The 18,365-nt window shown below is 41.1% G+C and overlaps 1 protein-coding gene and 1 pseudogene across 1 annotated transcript in view; one reads left to right on the top strand and one right to left on the bottom strand.

Annotated features, from left to right (window-relative positions):
* The window catches only part of Clcn5 (chloride voltage-gated channel 5), a 190,332-nt gene that overhangs the window by 118,488 nt on the left and 53,479 nt on the right, over positions 1 to 18,365 (top strand). Inside the window, exon 2 of the mRNA XM_048336819.1 lies at positions 11,649 to 11,795. Coding sequence (XP_048192776.1) covers positions 11,649 to 11,795 — 147 coding nt within the window. The remainder of the gene's footprint in view (positions 1 to 11,648; positions 11,796 to 18,365) is intronic.
* Positions 2,025 to 2,927, bottom strand: LOC125344197 (annotated as a pseudogene).

Raw genomic sequence — 18,365 nt, 5'->3', positions numbered from 1 at the left:
TGCAACTTTATTGGAACAGTTTAACACTGAGCTATTGTGTCATTGCATTATATGAAGGTTCTTTCCCACCTAGATTAGAAATTCTTTGAGTTAGTTATGGAATAATAAGCCCTTTTTTGTATCCCTCATTTCCTTCCTCTCATAGTGCAAGGTAGAGATTTATTGAGTGTTGGCCACATAAATATGTTGATTAGCTGTTTAGCCCTTCCTCCTCAATGGGAATTCTCTTCAGTGAGCATTTTTTAAACACCTATTCTGAGAAAACATAGAGTTTCTGGAACAACAGCAGTAAGAACAAGGCATAGCCACAATGCTCAAGTGGAGGAGATTATGCAGTCACCAGGATGTCCAAACAAAAGGGGTATTGAGGAGAAAAGTCTGTTTGAACTGGACTTGGATTGAATGGGATTTCACCAGACTTAAAAGAGAAGGGGTGGGGAAGATTGTGGAAGGGCATGGAGACCTAAAACTGTGCTCATTCCTGCACAGCTGTGCACAAATTGTTCCAAGAGTCCCCCTACCACTGCAGATACGCAAATCAGTAGATGCTCAGTAGTTTATTATGCATAGAACCGCCCCCCCCACACACACCACCCTCCTGTGTCTGCTTCAACTCCTTCCCAGATTGCTTATAATACCTAAAACAATGTCATGGCTATGTAAATAATTGTTATACTATTATTTCAGTACAGAGCTAGTTTCCCCTTTCCCCCAAATCTACCTTTTATTGGCTTATATTTGTTATACAGTAGAGATTTCATTGTTACATTTCCAAACATGTTCACATTATATTCCTATCAGTCTCCCTTTATCACTCTTCCTTCTCTTCTCAAAACAATTTCAACACATCTCATTGTTTTGGTTTCATAGTTGCAAACAGTCTACAGTCATTCTGTTTTTTAGTCAATCCCCTCCTGCTAGTACCCCACCCACCAACAAAAATCCCCAAATACTTCTGATCAGTGATTAGCTGAATTGACAGATGCAGCACCTGTAGATAAGGACATCCAAACGTACATGGCTTATGAGAGTCTAACAAGTTAGTTTTTTAGATAGATGAGAACTGGATTTGATAAGGCCCTGAATGCCATGTAAAGGAATTTAAGTTTTACCCTCTAGGCCGTGAGGAAACTGTTTACGATTTTCAGATAGAAAGTGTGACAATGGATATGTGCTAGCTCAGGTATACAAATATCAACCACCTAATATCCTCCTCCTTTCCTTTCTCCTTAGCCCTCTGTTGCACAACACAAGTCCTATCTGCACTCCTATAGTTGTGTAAATTAATCAGATCTCCTTATATATTCCTGGCATGTCCTGTATTTTCACTGACCCCAGGCTTGTGGCTATCTTGGGTTTTTTTTTTTTCATTTCAATTGTCATTTTATTGGAAGATGGTAAAATTAGTTACCAAATTAAACTGTAACTTGGTAATAATCCTAAATTATGCAACAAATTTTAATGAAAGCTTGTTCAAAAGTGATCAATCAAATAACTCTATAGGGGGCTAGGGAGATGGCCTAGTGGCAAGAGTGCTTGCCTCGTTTACATGAAGACCTGGGTTCGATTCCCCAGCACCACATATACACAAAATGGCCAGAAGTGGCGCTGTGGCTCAAGTGGCAGAGTGCTAGCCTTGAGCAAGAAGAAGCCAGGGACAGTGCTCAGGCCCTGAGTCCAAGCCCCAGGACTGGCCAAAAAATAATAATAATAATAACTCTATAGGCAGAGTAAGAATGAGAAACTCGACTGGCCAACAGATTCAGTTCGCTAAATGAAACCTGAACTTTTCCTTTTTAAGAAAGGTAAACTGGGCTGGGAATATGGCCTAGTGGCAAGAGTGCTTGCCTCCAACACATGAAGCTCTCAGTTCGATTCCCCGGCACCACATATATGGAAAACGGCCAGAAGGGGTGCTGTGGCTCAGGTGGCAGAGTGCTAGCCTTGAGCCGGAAGAAACCAGGGACAGTGCTCAGGCCCTGAGTCCAAAGGCCCAGGACTGGCCAAAAAAAAAAAGAATATTAAAAAAAAAGAAAGGTAAACTGATTTCAGTAGATAGCAATACAGAAAGATTTTGCACACAGAGTAATTTCCATCCAGTCAACTGTTTTTGGCGATCTCTGTGGGACATTCATTTACATAACTGGCTGTGCCTGAGCCTTCTTTGCAAGCATCTTTAGATCTGTGATACACTTGGCAATTGTCTCCTTTTCCTGCTGTGCAGAGATGCTCTGTATCACACGCGCCTCCACCCAGTTTATCATGTGCTCTTGCTCTTTTCCATGCATCATATTCTGCACTGAGATATGATAGTCCAGGCGATTCTTTACCTCCTTATATACTCTATGCAGCCAATCCCGGTAAGAAACCTCCAAGGCCATAGCAATGTTATTCCTCTGGACATCAAAAAGTTAGTGGGATTTCTGAACCAGGGCAGGCTGTGCCTTCTCTGCATCAATTGCATCCTGAATTTGTTTGATGGAACCCTGTTTTACCTCTTCTCGTTGGGCAGTTTTTTGCTCATTGATTTTATCAATAAAATCTGTGAAAGAGGATCCATATTTTTTAATAGCATAGACCATTATTCCTAATAATGATAAGCCAGAGAAGGTCTCTGGAGTAATCACATATATTTCTTTGGATAGAAAACACAAGATAAGCCCAGTGTCAAGCATGTAGGATCCTGTTACACCAGTTTTAGGATAAAGAAACTGGAAGAATTCCTCTGGAATCAGCCCTAAACGTACTTTTCTTCCATATTTGGGAAGAGGTGGCAGAGGGGCAAAACTTGGCTGTGAAGTGTGGAAAATCCTTTTTGTTTGCAATAACCCCGGTCCTAGAAGGGCTGAGTTCTTCAGACTGGGAGCCGCAGCGGTGACGGCAGAAAGTGCCACCTGGGACAACATGGCTAGCAGATGTCTATAGAGCAGCCACCATAGAATCCCTGTATCTTGGGGTTTTATTTATTTATTTATTTTGCCAGTCCTGGGCTATGAACTCAGGGCCTGAGCACTGTCCTTGGCTTCTTTTTGCTCAAGGCTAGCACTCTGCCACTTTCAGTTTTGCCAATTGTATTTATTTCCTTGTTGAACTCCCATCCATAACATGTTTTACAGGATTTACTTGCTGCCTCTAATTGTCTTTTTGTTGGCCCTGTCTTTATAAGCATTTACTAGGGAAACACTTTATAACCCAGTCTACTGGTAGTTTACCTTCAGGAAACACTTGGAAGAAGGCAGCTCAGTTTAGCTGATTGTTTCATGTGATGATGTCTTGAGGTTTATAGGAAAGAGTTTGGAAGGGCCCTATGAGGAGACTGAGAAGTTTTCCAGCTTATCCATTGTTGAGTCTTCTTTTGCAGTGTTATTAGTTTGTTTTCATGAATTCCCAGAACAACGGGTATACCCATCTGAAACTATGACTACAGAACACTTTACAAAGGTAAACATGAATTATTTTTGGATATCCATATTCTCCTTCCCCATGACATGGTTCTGGACTGTGTGTTTTAAATCATTTCCTGAATGAAATTCATAACCAGTGAGGAGCGTAGGAAGGGAATCTACATCACCTTATACATTTTCTGCTTTCTTTCAGAGTTAGTCGCCATATGGATCATTTAATAAATTTACACTGAAATAAAGCTTTCTGAGTCATGCTACTCTATTAGCTGAGTATTTATCAGAAATGCTTGGGCCTACTCAAGGGGGTTCACTAGTGTAATCCCAGCACTCCTGGCTGAGGCAGAATTGTGAGTTTTAAGACCAGCCTGGGCTGTACTCTGTCCCAAAAAAATGCCAAGTGTAATAATTCAAGCCTAAAATCCCAGACACTTGAGAAACAGAAATTGGGAGAACTTTGGTTAGAGGCCAGCCCAGGGAGGAAGTTGGCAAGATTCCACCTCAACAGAACAATTGGGGCAGGGGGCCGGGTTGTACATCTGCAATCCCACTAGGCAGAAGGCATAGGTAGGAGGATTGCAGTTTGACACTGGCTTAAGTCAAAACACAAGTCCCTATCTGAAAAACAGCTAAAGCAAAATAAGAGCTGGGGGTGTGAATGAAGTAGTAGAGTACCTGCCTAGTAAGCTCAAAGCATCGAGTTCAAACCCTAGTACTGCCAATTAAAAAGAAAAAAAAAGATAAGCTGGGTACCTGTGGCTCATAACTATAATCCTAGCTACTTAGAAGGCTGAGATCTGACCATCATGATTCAAAGCCAGCCTGGGTAGGGAAGTCTGTGAGACTCTAATAAACTACTCAGAAAAAAAAGCTGGAAGTGGTGCTGTGGCTCAAGTGGTAGATTGCTAGCCTCAGGTAAAAGAAGCTCAGGGACAACATCCAGGCCCTAAGTTCAGGCCCAAGGACCCGCAAAAAATAAAAAAATTAAAAAAAGATCAAACATTATAAGAATGATTTTTTTTTCAAATTTTTATTATCAAACTGATGTACAGAGATACACTACTTTTACTGTTTGTTACCTTGTCCCTCATACCTCCCTCCCCCCTCCGCCTTTCCCTTTCCCCCCCTGAGGTGTTCAGTTCACTTACACCAAACAGTTTTGCAAGTATTGCTTTTGTAGTTTTTGTCTTTTTTTACCCTGTGTCTCTCAATTTTGGAATTCCCTTTCAATTTCCTACTTCTAATACCAGTATACACGGTTTCCAGTATACTCAGATAAGATTACAGAGATAGTGTAGGTACAACCACAGGAAGGTGATACAAGAACATCATCAAAAATAGAAGCTACAGATACAGATGGGAAGTTGGAAGTAGTTACAACTGTGATATAACAATCATTTCCATAACACGGAGTTCATTTCACTTAGCATCATCGTATGTGTTCATAAGGGTATAGCTATTGGGCCTGGTGGTGCTCTGCTATGACTTGCCTAAACCTGTACTAATTATTCCCAATAAGGGAGACCATAGAGTCCATGTTTCTTTGGGTCTGGCTCACTTCACTTAGTATAATTTTTTCCAAGTCCTTCCATTTCCTTACAAATGGGACAATGTCATTCTTTCTGATAGAGGCATAAAATTCCATTGTGTATATGTACCACATTTTCCTGATCCATTCGTCTACTGAGGGGCATCTGGGTTGGTTCCAGATTCTCGCTATGACAAATTGTGCTGCAATGAACATTGTTGTGCTGGTGGCATTACTCTGATTTTGTTTGTGGTCTTTTGGATAGATACCCAAAAGTGGGGCTGCTGGGTCATAGGGGAGTTCTATATTTAGCCTTCTGAGGAATCTCCATTCTGCTTGCCAGAGTGGCTGAACCAGTTTACATTCCCACCAACAGTGAAGTAGGGTTCCCTTTTGGCCACATCCCCTCCAACAATTGTTATTGTTAGTTTTCTTGATATATGACATTCTTACTGGAGTGAGATGGAATCTCAATGTTGTTTTGATTTGCATTTCTTTTATGGCCAGTGATGTAGAGCATTTTTTCATATGTCTCTTGGCCATTCTCAATTCCTCATTAGAGAAGTCTCTTTGTAAGTCTTTAGCCCACTTGATGAGGGGGCTATTGGTTCTTTGCGGTTTTGTTTTGGAAGAAGGTAATTTTTTTAGTTCTGCATATATTTTAGAGATGAGGCCTTTGTCTGTTGAATGGCCGGTAAAGATCTTCTCCCAGTCTGTGGGCTTTCTGTTTATCTTGCAAGCTATGTCCTTTGCCGTGCAGAAGCTTTGCAGTTTGATGTAGTCCCATTTGTCCAACCTTTCTTTGATTTGTAGCCTTTCTGGGTCTTTGTTAAGGAAGTTCCGTCCTGTGCCAAGGAGCCCAAGTGTTTCTCCTACTCCTTCCTTTAGTGTTTTCAAGGTGTCTGTTTTGATTTCGAGGTCTTTAATCCATTTGGAATTGATTTTGGTGCAGGGTGATATATAAGGATCTAGTTTTAGTTTGTTGCATGTGTTGAGCCAGTTTTTCCAGCACCATTTGTTAAAGAGGCTATCTTTCTTCCAAACTATTGTTTTAGCTCCTTTATCAAAGATTAAGTGGGCATAGTTCTGTGGGATCATTTCTGGGTCTTCATTTCTGTTCCATTGGTCTTCAGGCCTGTTCCAGTGCCAATACCAAGCTGTTTTTTTATTACTATAGCTTTATAATACAACTTGAAGTTGGGTATTGTAATTCCTCCAGCACTGTTCTTTCTGCATAAGATTGTTTTTGCTAATCTAGGTCTTTTATTGTTCCTTATGAATTTCTGGATTGCTTCCTCTATTTCGTTAAAAAATGGTGTTGGGATATTAATGGGTATTGCATTGAATTTGTAGATAGCCTTTGGCAATATTGCCATTTTGATTATATTAATCCTCCCAATCCAGGAGCATGGGAGGTTTTTCCATTTCCTTAGTTCTGACTTAATTTCGTTTTCAAGGTTTTAAAGTTCTCCTCAAAGAGGTCTTTCACTTCTTTGGTTAAGGTTATTCCTAGGTATTTTATGTTTTGGGGGGCTATTGCAAAGGGAGTTGCTTTCCTGATTTCAGCCTCGGTCTTCGGGTCGTTAGCATAGAGAAAGGCCGTTGATTTTTGAAGTTTTATTTTATATCCTGCAACTTTGCCAAAGTTTTGGATAAGCTCTAGTAGCTTGGGGGTAGAGTCTGTGGGATACTTTAGGTATAGGATCATGTCATCTGCGAAGAGAGAAAGTTTAACTTCATCTTTTCCTACTTGGATCCCCTTTATATTTTCTTCTTGCCTGATTGCTCTGGCTAGGAATTCTAGTACTATGTTGAAGAGCAGGGGAGAGAGTGGACATCCCTGCCTTGTTCCTGATTTTAAAGGGAATGGCTTTAGGTTTTCACCATTTAGAGTTATGCTTGCTGTTGGTTTGTCATAAACTGCCTTGATTATATTCGGGAATGTTCCCTGGAATCCCAGTTTTTCCAGGGCTTTTAGCATAAATGAGTGCTGGATTTTATCGAACACTTTTTCCGCATCCAGAGATAAAACCATGTGGTTCTTTATCTTGCTCCGGTTGATGTGGTGGATTACATTAATTGACTTGCGGATATTAAACCAACTTTGCATCCCTGGGATGGATCCAGTTTGATCATGGTGTATGATTTTCTTGATGACCTGTTGAAGTCGATTGGCCAGAATTTTGTTGAGAATTTTTGCGTCTATGTTCATCAGGGAGATCGGTCTATAGTCCTCTTTCCGTGATGAGTCCCTGCCTGGTTTTGGGATGAGGGTTATACTGGCTTCATAGAATGAGTCTGGAAGTGAACGTTCTCTTTCAGTTTCATTGAAGAGTTTGAGAAATATTGGTGTGAGTTCTGTTTTGAAGGCCTTGTAGAATTCTGCAGTGAATCCGTCTGGACCTGGGCTTTTCTTGGATGGGAGATCATTTATTGCCATTTCTATTTCAATACTGGATATGGGTCTGTTTAGAAGGTTTAAATCTTCATGGTTCAGTTTGGGGATATGAATTTTTTCTAGGAAATCATCCAATTCTTCCAAGTTCTCAAATTTGTTGGCATAAACGTTTGCAAAATAGTCCCTTATTATTTTCTGAATTTCGTTTTTTTCTGTGGTGATGTAACCTGTTTCATCTCTTATCTTGTTTATTTGAGTGTGCTGCCTTCGTTTCTTGGTCAGGTTTGCCTGGGGTCTGTCCATCTTGTTGATTTTTTCAAAGAACCAACTCTTTGTTTTGTTTATTTTTTTGATGTTTTTTTTGTCTCTAATTGATTTAATTATGATTTGATTTTAATTATTTGCTTCCATCTATTGACTTGGGGGGTTTGGCTTGTTGTTCTCTCTCAAGGAAATTAAGGTGCTTCCTTAAATTACTGAGTTGCTGTTTCTCCAGTTTGTTGAAGTATGCACTCAGAGATATAAATTTTCCTCTGAGTACTGCCTTTGCTGTGTCCCAAAGGCGCTGGTACTTTGTGTCCTCAACTTGGTTGAATTCCATAAACATTTGAATTTCCGTTTTAATTTCTTCAATGACCCTCTGATGGTTCAGCAGTGTGTTGTTTAGTCTCCATGAATTGTAGCATTTTCTTTGGTGGCTGTTTGAGTTGAGCTCTAATTTTATAAAAAAAAAAAATACAGACTAGGGATTTGGCTTACTGGCAGAAGGTGTGCCTAACATGCAGAAAGGCCCTGGGTTTGATTTCTAGCACCACAAATAGTAAATTAATAAAATAAAAAAGAAATAAATATAATCCCTAAAACGACTTGGGATGTGGTTCACATGGGCCTAGGCACCCTCCTGTAGCTTTCTTTGCCCAAGGCAGGCACTCTACCATTTGTGCCACTACTCCACTTACATCTTTTTACTGGCTAATTGGGAATAAACGTCTTATGGACTTTCCTGCCCAGGTTGGCTTTGGATCATGATCCTCAGATCTTGGCCTCCTGAGTAGCTAGGATTATAGGCATGCACTACTGGCACTTGGCTAAGTGTGGAATATTTCTTTTTGGTTAGTTGTAGGTTTGAACTCAGGGCCTTGGCACTGTCCCTGAGCTCTTTCGCTTAAGGCTAGTGCTCTACTACTTTGAGCCACAGCTCCACTTTGTGTTTGGGGGTGGTTAATTGGAGATAAGTGTCTCACTGACTTTCCTGTCCTGGCTGGCTTTGAACAGTGATCCTCAGATCTCAGCGTCCTGAGTAGCTAGCACTACAGCTGTGAGCCGCTAGTACCCGGAAACGTGTGGAATCTTCTTTATTTCCTTATTTATTGTCAAAGTGATGTACAGAGAGGTTACAGTTTCATACGTTAGGCCTTGGGTACATTTCTTGTACTGTTTGTTACCTCATCCCTCATTCCCCCCTCCTCCCTCTCACCTCCCCCTAAGTGTGGAATCTTATTTAGAGCATTTTGTTAATATTTGAAAATTTTCAGCCATGCTGGGCACAGGTGCTTACACTTGTAATCCTAGCCACTCAGGAGGATGAGATCTGAGTATCTTGGTTCAAAGCCAGCCTGAGGCAGCAAAGACCCTGAGACTTTTTTTGGTTTGGCTTGTCCTGGGGCTCAAGTTCAGGCCCTAAATCTCTTTGTGCTCAAGGCTAGCACTCTACCACTTGAGCCACAGAACCACTTTCAGCTCACAGACTTTTCTGCCTGGGCTGGCTCTGAACTGTGACCCTCAGATCTCAGCTTCCTGAATAGTTAGGGTTATAGACGTAAGCAAATGGCACATGGCTTCATGAGACTCTTATCTCCAATTAGCCAAAGCCCAGAAGAAGCAGCTCAGGAAAAGTGCCCAGGCCCTGAGTGCCATCCCCAGGACTGGCACCACAAAAAATCATTTCAGCCTGGCAAGTTGCCTCACACCTGTAATCTTATCTACTTAGGAGGCAGAGATAGGAAGGACTGTTGTTCAAGTCCAGTAAAGGCAAAAAGATCCATCTTAACAATATAAGCCAGCTGTGGTGGTTTGGTCATGTCTACCATCACAGCTATTTGGGAATCCATTGGTACGAGGATCTCCATCTGAGGCTAAACCCTTGATTTAAAAAAAAAAAAAACTTGTAAAAAAACAAGATCCTATGTGAAAAAAAAAAAAACATCTAAAACAAAAAAAGTCTAGCAAGTGGCTTAAATGGCAGAGTGCCTAGCAGAGTGCATAGCAAGTGCAAGGCCCTGAATTCAAATCTTGGTACTACCAAAACAAAGAATAAAACAAAACAAAATGTTTTCAGATTTTGGAACATTTCAGATTTCAGACTTTCAGGTTAGGACTTGTCAACATATATTTGATTTACTTAAAAGATAAAATAAAGGGGCTGGGGATATGGCCTAGTGGTAAGAGTGCTTGTATACCTGAAGCCCTGGGTTCGATTCCCCAGCACCACATATACAGAAAAAAAAATGGCCAGAAGTGGCGCTGTGGCTCAAGTGGTAGAGTGCTAGCCTTGAGCAAAAAAGAAGCCAGGGACAGTGCTCAGTCCCTGAGTCCAAGCCCCAGGACTGGCCAAAAAATAAATAAATAAATAAAAATAAAAAAAGATAAAATAAAGTACGTTAGATTAAGACTGGGAAGCATCTTTCTTCTCTGCCAAGGTCCAAGGTAAAGTAGAAGTATCTATTTTTTTGTATTTTTTCCTTATTGTCAAAGTGAATTACAGAGGGGTTACAGTTTCATACGTAAGGCAGTGAGTACATTTTTTGTTCAACTTGTCAGTTTATTTGTTGTTTGAAGAAAGTACATGTGCATGTAGGTAGCCTAGGTTAAGGAGTCAGAGCCCAAGTGGTGTGTGAAAGACATGTTCAAAAGGGTAGCTTGGGGGGGCTGGGGATATAGCCTAGTGGCAAGAGTGCCTGCATCGGATACACGAGGCCCTAGGTTCGATTCCCCAGCACCACATATACAGAAAACGGCCAGAAGCGGCGCTGTGGCTCAAGTGGCAGAGTGCTAGCCTTGAGCAAAAAGAAGCCAGGGACAGTGCTCAGGCCCTGAGTCCAAGGCCCAGGACTGGCCAAAAAAAAAAAAAAAAAGGGTAGCTTGGCTTGTACTTTTGGAGTTTAAACACATTAAAGATGGCGTGTGGACTTCACAAGTTTAGATGGCCTGCTGTAGCAACAGAGCCCAATCAGGGTAAAGGAGGGAGGGGCACCTACATGAGATAATGGCCCTGTTTTATGCGTCAAAACCCAGTATATACTGAGGAACAATTCTGTATAGGGCAAGGAGATGGGAGATTGGTTCTGTTTAGAAGCATTATTCAATATAAAAAAACAAAAATTAGATGCAAAGGACTTTTCATCATCAGTGAAAAAAGGTAGGAAAAATCTACATTGAAATCTAACATTTTGGATTGGTATCTGAGGTATAAGTGAGAAATTATTGTTTCTCTGTCTCTCACACACATACAAACACACATGACAACATATTTACTCAATATAAGGAGATAGATGTGCAAGCGTGTATAGTTCCTAACCTATGTTCACTGAGAGTTTAGAAACAAATACCCTAATGACAATGACTGTACTTTATTTATACCTTGCCTTCTAACCACCATTACCAACTGAAAGAACTCTGGGTTTCTTGATGAAAAGGCTGATTCATTGGCAGATGGGAAGGCTAACACATGATTGTGTTTCCTTTAAAAATTTATTTAAGCTTCTGGGCTGTCGTGTAATCATAGCTACTCAGGAGGTTGAGACCTAAGTATCACAGCTCAAAGCCAGATGGGATGTCAGTGACACATGCCTATAATCGTAGCCACTCAGGAGACTGATATCTGAAGATTGAGGTTTGAAGCCAGCCTGGGCAGGAAAATCTGAGACTTTATGTCCAATTACGCACTGGAAAGCCAGAAATGGAGCTGTGGATCGAATGGTAGAGTGCCAGCCGTGAGTAAACAAAACTAAGAGATAATATCCAGGCCCTGAGTTCAAGCCCTAGTACCAGAACACACACAAAAAGTTCTCTTGAGGCACAAACTACAATAGAGGTTACCAGGAGAATGAAGACAGGAAGTTCTTATTTATTGGATACAACGTTGATGAAAATGTTCTTGAAATGGAGAGTGGATGATGGTTGGGCTGCTATTGGGGCCACACACTTCAAAATTATTCCAATGGGAATCTTTATTATGTGTGCTTACCAAAATAAAAGAGAAAAGCAGGGAGGACATGGAAGACATTGAGGTAAGCCTACTATTTTTTTTCTTTCTGCCCAGGAGCCATGGATAACAGAGGCTTTCAGCAAGGGAGTTTTAGTAGCTTCCAGAGCAGCTCTAGTGATGAAGACTTGATGGATACACCTGGGACCGCAATGGACTTCTCCATGAGAGATGATGTTCCTCCCTTAGACCGAGAAATAGAAGGTATTATTGCTACTGACCATTTCTTTTTAAATTCTTTAATTTATGTAAAGTAAATTTTTTTGTCTGGGCTGGGAATGTGGCTGAGTGGTAGAGTGCTTGCCTAGCATGCATGAAGCCCTGGGTTCAATTTCTCAGCACCACATAACCAGAAAAAGCCAGTGGTGCACTGGCTTATGTGGTAGAGTGCTAGCATTGAGCAAAAAAGCTCAGGGACAGTGCTCAGGTCCTGAATTCAAGCCCCAGGACTGGCAAAAAATTATTTTCTTCACATAGTCCTTTGAGGTTGTTTTTTTGGGGGTGTGGGGGATGGTGCTGGTCCTGGGGCTTGAAATCAAGACCTAGGCACTGTCCCTGAGCTTTCTTTTCTTAAGGCTAGCTCTCTACCACTTGAGCCACAGCTTTTTTGGTGCTTAATTGGAGATAAGAGTTCATGGACTTTCCTGCCTGGGTTGGCTTTGAACCATAAAAATTAGATCTTAGCCTCCTGAGTAGCTAATGTTATAGGCATGAGCCACAAGTGCCTGCCTCCTTTGAGATTTAAACCATTGCTCAAGTCTTGTAATAACTGCCACTGACAGGTCACAGAACAGTCTGACCCCATGAGGAATTCCCTCTGGTTATTCTTTCATGATAAGACCCTCCTCCCTAACTCTTGGTATCACTGACCTATCCTCTGTTCTTATAGCTTTATGCTTCATAAGGATGTCATATTTGTGGAATCATATTAGCTTTTGAGGCTGACTTCTTTTATTTTTGGAGATTTATCATTTTCTTGCTGAGTAGCAAACCCAGGAATAGAATCATTGGACAAGTTGGTAAATGTGTATTTAATTTTAATAAGAAGTTGCTGGTCTATGGATGTAGCTCAGTGGTTGGCCACTAGCTTAGTATGTACTTTGGTAAAGTGTATGTTCAAGTTCTGTTCCCACACACACCCCTTTTCTGTGCCAGTCCTAGGGCTTGAACTCAGTGCCTGGGCACTGCCCCTGAGCTTTTGTGCTCAAAGCTAGCATGCTACCTCTTGAGCCACAGATCCACTTTTTTTTTTTTTTTCAGTGCAGGATCTCAGTTTATTGAGGAAGTTCGTGCTACTAAATAAGGCACAGGAGCCAATCAGGTCAAAGATCGGAAGAAAGGGGAGGGGTGTACGTGCACCTATGTAGGGACTGTGAGGGGAGGCATGAGCTGTCCGTCAGGGTGGAAGAACCGGGACCAATCCTAGACACGGCCTAGTTTTTTGTCACAGCCCACAGAACCACCTCCGGGTTCACCATCAGGCGCTATCTTAGCCACACATGGCCCCAGGACTGGGAAACAGGCGGGGCCAGCTAGTTGACTTACTCTTTTTGATGTAACTTACAGATCCACTTCCAATTTTTGGTAGTTAATTGGAAATAAGAGTCTTGCCAACTTTTTGCCTGGACTGGCTTTGAACTGTCATCCGCAGATCTCAGCCTCTTAAGTCACTAGGATTATAGGCATGAGCTACCAGTGCCCAGCCCTGTCCCCTTTTTGTAATTGGTATTTTATTGCCAAGAATACATGTATAAGGTGAAAATTTGCCACATTGGTTGTTTGGTTACTCACTTATGTTCCAACTCTAGCACAGCAAGACCAAAAAATTAAGCTACCAAACCACTTGCCAGAGCATATGAGCAATTTTAGCATCCATAAGAGTTCTGTCCATACCCTCAAAGAGCTCTTGACATTTTCAGTAATTTTGTATGTGTGTGCCAATCTTGTGGCTTAAACTTAGGGCCTGGGCACTGTCCCTGAGCTTCTTTTGCTCAAAGCTATCATAGCTCCACTTCTAGCTTTGGTTGGTTAATTGGAAATGAGAATCTCATGGACCTTCCTGCCTGGCTGGCTTTGAGCCACAAACCTCAGATCTCAGCATCCTGAGTAGCTAGAATAACACAGTGAGCCACCTGAGCCCTGAAGTAATTTTTATTTTAGCTATTTTAACAAGTATATAGTGTTATATTATCATGATTTCAGATTAATTTCCTTAATGTGTAGTGATGATTACCATCACATTGTGCTGATTTGCCAACCTCATATCTTCTTTGATGAACTACAGGTTCAAATCTCATTTTCTTTTTATAATTGTAATTGTATTGACAAGAATACATGTATAGGGACTAGGAATATGGCCTAGTTGTAAAGTGCTTGCCTCGTATACATGAAGCCCTGGGTTCCATTCCTCAGCACCACATATATTATTTTTTAAAGAGCCAGAAGTGGGCACTGTGGCTCAAGAGGTAGAGTGCTAGCCTTGAGCAAAAAGAAGCTAGGGACAGTGCTCAGGCCCTGAGTCCCAGGCCCCAGGACTGGAAAAAAAAAGAATATATGTATAAAGTAAAAAACCTCATTGGTTGATTACCCACTTATGTCATTCTTTACACTGACTACATATAGTGTCATGATATGATCGTACCACAGTTCACTTAACCAAGTTTTTTGATACATATTTGAGTTTCCTCATATTTGTTGCTACTACAAACCATAGTGCAATAAATAACCTTGTATAAAATATATGTATATAGATATACATAAACACATATGTATGCATACATATATGCATACATGTGTGCATTTATACATATACACCTATATACATGCATATACAGATATGTATATAAATATGTCTTTTTAGGCACATGAAGTTTAACATAATTTCAAGCCCCTGTGTTGGCGCATGTGTGCGTGCACACATACACACACACACACAAACACACGTCAACAATTTACTAAATTGTTCAAGTTTAGCAAGGGGTATAGTGATTTGTTACACTTAGAATGGGTTATGTTACTTTAAGATTAAATTTGTATAATTACTTCAAGATTAGAGCTGGAGGCATGGCTCAGCTGAGCAAGCAAACTTGAACAAGTATAAAGCCCTGAGTTCAAACTTCAGTACTGACAAACACTGGAGCCCCGGAGGAAGATGATTTGAAACCAGCCTGGGTAGAAAAGTGCATGAGATTACATCTCTAATTAACCAGCAAAAATGCCAGGCTGGACGTGTGGCTTAAGTGGTAGAGCTTTGTAGAGAAAAGGTTATGCAAGATTGTGAGACCTTGAGATCAAGTTCCAGAACCAGCACACACCAAAAGCATAGTATTTAATGTAGAACCTACACAGGGCTTCCCACATATTTAAAATCATGGATTACTTATAATGTCTAATACAAAGTAAATATCATGTAACTAGTTGTTACTTTTTATTTTTTGGAGAATAATGGCAAGAAAAATGTCAGCACCTATTCAGTGTGGGCACATTAAAAAATAAACTTTTCCAGCCAGGTGCCAGTGGCTCACACCTATAATCCTAGCTATTCATGAGGCTGAGATCTGAGGACTGTGATTCAAAGCCAGCCTGGGAACGAAACTCCATGAGACTCTTATCTCCAATAAACTACTAAAAAGATCCAGAAGTGGTGCTGTGACTCAATTGGTAGAGTGCTCACCTTTAGCAAAAGAAGCTCAGTCACAGAGTTCTAGCCCCAGAACTGGCAAAATAAAATTATTTTCAATTCTTGGTCGAATCCAGAAGTACAAAACTTAACAGATAGATTACTTACTTACTTGATTACTCATTGTGATGAGGACTACGATGGAAATAAACTGAATGACAATAAATGGTAATTGGTGAATAACAGTGAAGTTAGGAAAGTCAGGAAAGATCTCTCTGAGAATGTGGCAAATTTGGGATGATGAACACTGCAGGTTAAAAAAGATAACAAAAGCAGCCTGGGCAGGATGTCAGCCAGTTGTAGTCCCAGCACTTAGGAGACAGAGGCAGGAGAATTTAGAGTTTGAGAGGGGAAAATACTGAAAAACAAAACAAAAAACAAGAATGTCAAGAAACGTGTGTAGGAAGGAAAAATACCTCCGGAAAGTGACAGCAGGAGAAAGCTCCTGAATGTTTTTTTTGTGCCAGCCCTGGGGCTTGAATTCAGGGCTTGGGCACTGTCCCTGAGCTTCTTTTTCTCAAGGTGAGCACTCTACCACTTGAGTCACAATGCCAATTTCCACCTTTTCCATTTATGTGGCACTGAGGAATCAAACCCATGGCTTTTTTTCCCTTGAATTTAAAGTTTGTAAGTAAGCCAGTGGCTGGGGACTCGTGCCTGTAATCCTAGCTACTGAGGATACTGAGGATCAGAGTTCAAATCCAGTCCAGCCAAAAAATTTGCAAGTCTCCTATTTTCAATTAACCAACAAAAAATTGGAAGTGGAGGTATGGTTCAAGTGGTAGAGTGCCAGCCTTGAACAAAAAAGCCAAGCAATAGTATAAGGCACTGAGTTCAAGCTTTAGTGCCAGCACAAACAAACAAAATGTATTCATACTTGTTACTTAGTGCTTTTTTTTTTTTTTGGCCAGTCCTGGGGCTTAGACAAAGGGCCTGAGCACTGTCCCTGGCTTCTTTTTTTGCTCAAGGCTAGCACTCTGCCACTTGAGCCACAGCGCCACTTCTGGCCATTTTCTGTATATGTGGTGCTGGGGAATCGAACCCAGGGCCTCATGTATATGAGGCAGGCACTCTTGCCACTAGGCCATATCCCCAGCCCTACTTAGTGCTTTTAATATTTTCCTACTTCTATGAAACAACTTTTGTTTGTGTACCCCTTCCACATATGTGTAATTTCAACAACAGTGAGTCAATTGTAATGATTACTGGCTCTATTTAAGTGTCATTTGGGATAACCCTAAATTGAGCTCACTACTTCTATTTAAGCCTTCTGATTAAACTAGAGTGACCTAGCTTAATTGTCATTGTTACTTAGAAATTGTCATTTGTTACTTAGAAAACAATTTCATCTAGCATTGGTATTACCAATGTGTTATGTGAGTTCACATTACTGGCAGTAGATGAGTGGGGCAATTGATTGTTCAGTCTTACAGACTTAAAAACCAAAACAGAGTAAGATTGTACTATGTGTTTTTACATGAGATTTTTTTTTGCCAGTTTTGGGGCTTGGACTCAGGGCTTCTTTTTGCTCAAGGCTAGCCCTCTACCTCTTGAGCCACATCACCACTTCTGGCCTTTTCTGTTTATGTGGTGCTAAGGAATCGAACCCAGGGCTTTATGCATGCTAGGCAAGCCCTCTATTTCTAATCCACATTTCCAGCCCATTGAGTAGATTTATAGTAGAATTATTTCCTATGGGGGCTGGGGATATAGCCTAGTGGCAAGAGCACTTGCCTTGTATACATGAAACCCTGGGTTTGATTCCCCAGCACCACATATATAAAGAAAATGGCCAGAAGGGGAGCTGTGGCTCAAGTGGTAGAGTGATAGCCTTGAGCAAAAAGAAGCCAGGGACAGTGCTCAGGCCCTGAGTCCAAGCCCCAGGACTGGCAAAAAAAAAAAAAAGATAAGACCCAGAGTCTGGGCTGGGAATATGGATTAGTGGTAGAATGCTTGCCATAGCATGCATGTGAAACCCTGAGTTTGACTCCTCAGTACCACATAAACAGAAAAATCTAGAAGTGGCACTGTTGCTCAAGTGGTAGAGTGCTAGCCTTGAGCAAAAGCAGCTCAGGGACAGTGCCCAGGCCCTGAGTTCAAGCCCCAGGACTGTCCTGGCAAAAAAAAGAGAGAGAGAGAGAAAGAAACAGTCTTCTTGTCTAAGATCTAAGGCTCTTTAAGGGGGGACTGTGATGGCAGTTTGAGCAGAAGGGAAGACAGCAGAAGACAGGGCTGGATATCTGGCTAGAAATCTAGGTAAAGTTAGTCTGTGTGTGTTTTGGGGCCTTATGGTGTAGCCAAGTCATTATCAAATGATTTAAAACCAGAAGAATGATATGATCAGATTTGAGCTTTTGAGAATTGGCAGACTTTATAAAAGAGGATGTGTGGTCTGGAAACTGGAAGACTAGTGGAACTGTTACTGCTTTAAAATTCTAGGGAAAAGATCAAAAGGTTTGAATGGAGACAATAGGAATGAAAAAAAGGAATAATAGGTTTTAGAGAAATTTCAGAGGGAAGAAATAAGACAGATCAGATAAAATGGCAAAAAAAAAACACCTAAGCAGTTTATGGAGTAGGCTGTGTTCCCTCATACCACCTGCTGAGTCTCAACATAACCACTGAATGTCCCAGAGCAGACGAAAATATATCAGTTAAATTTATAGAATGCAAGGCATAATGGGTCTTGGAATCCACTATGTAACTTGTGTCTGTTCAGTTCTGTGTGTTCTGCCATGCTATAAAAATGTCATAGTTTTCTTCCAGGGAGAAAAGGAAACCATCCTGGCCCCCATCTCATAGAATAACCTTCCATCCATAACTTCAGTGAGGCTGTATGGCTCAAGCTGTATGGCTACAGCAACTGTGGGATTGTGGGCACAGGAGAAGGAAAAGTACTCAGGAATCCATCATCCACACAACACAGGAACTCTTCTGAATTCTTAGTATAGGAAAACAGCAGTTACTGCTGTTTTTTAACGTGAAACAAATGGCCTGTATCAAAAGCCCAGTGGGGCCATACACCACATCAGTTTCATGCATTGAATCTTTAAAATAATGCCTGTAGCTGGGCATTGGTGCCTCATGCCTGTAAT

The sequence above is a fragment of the Perognathus longimembris genome, chromosome 28 (genome assembly GCF_023159225.1).
Source record: "Perognathus longimembris pacificus isolate PPM17 chromosome 28, ASM2315922v1, whole genome shotgun sequence".
NCBI classification, from domain to species: domain Eukaryota; kingdom Metazoa; phylum Chordata; class Mammalia; order Rodentia; family Heteromyidae; genus Perognathus; species Perognathus longimembris.
This window is presented reverse-complemented; position numbering and strand designations above follow the sequence as displayed.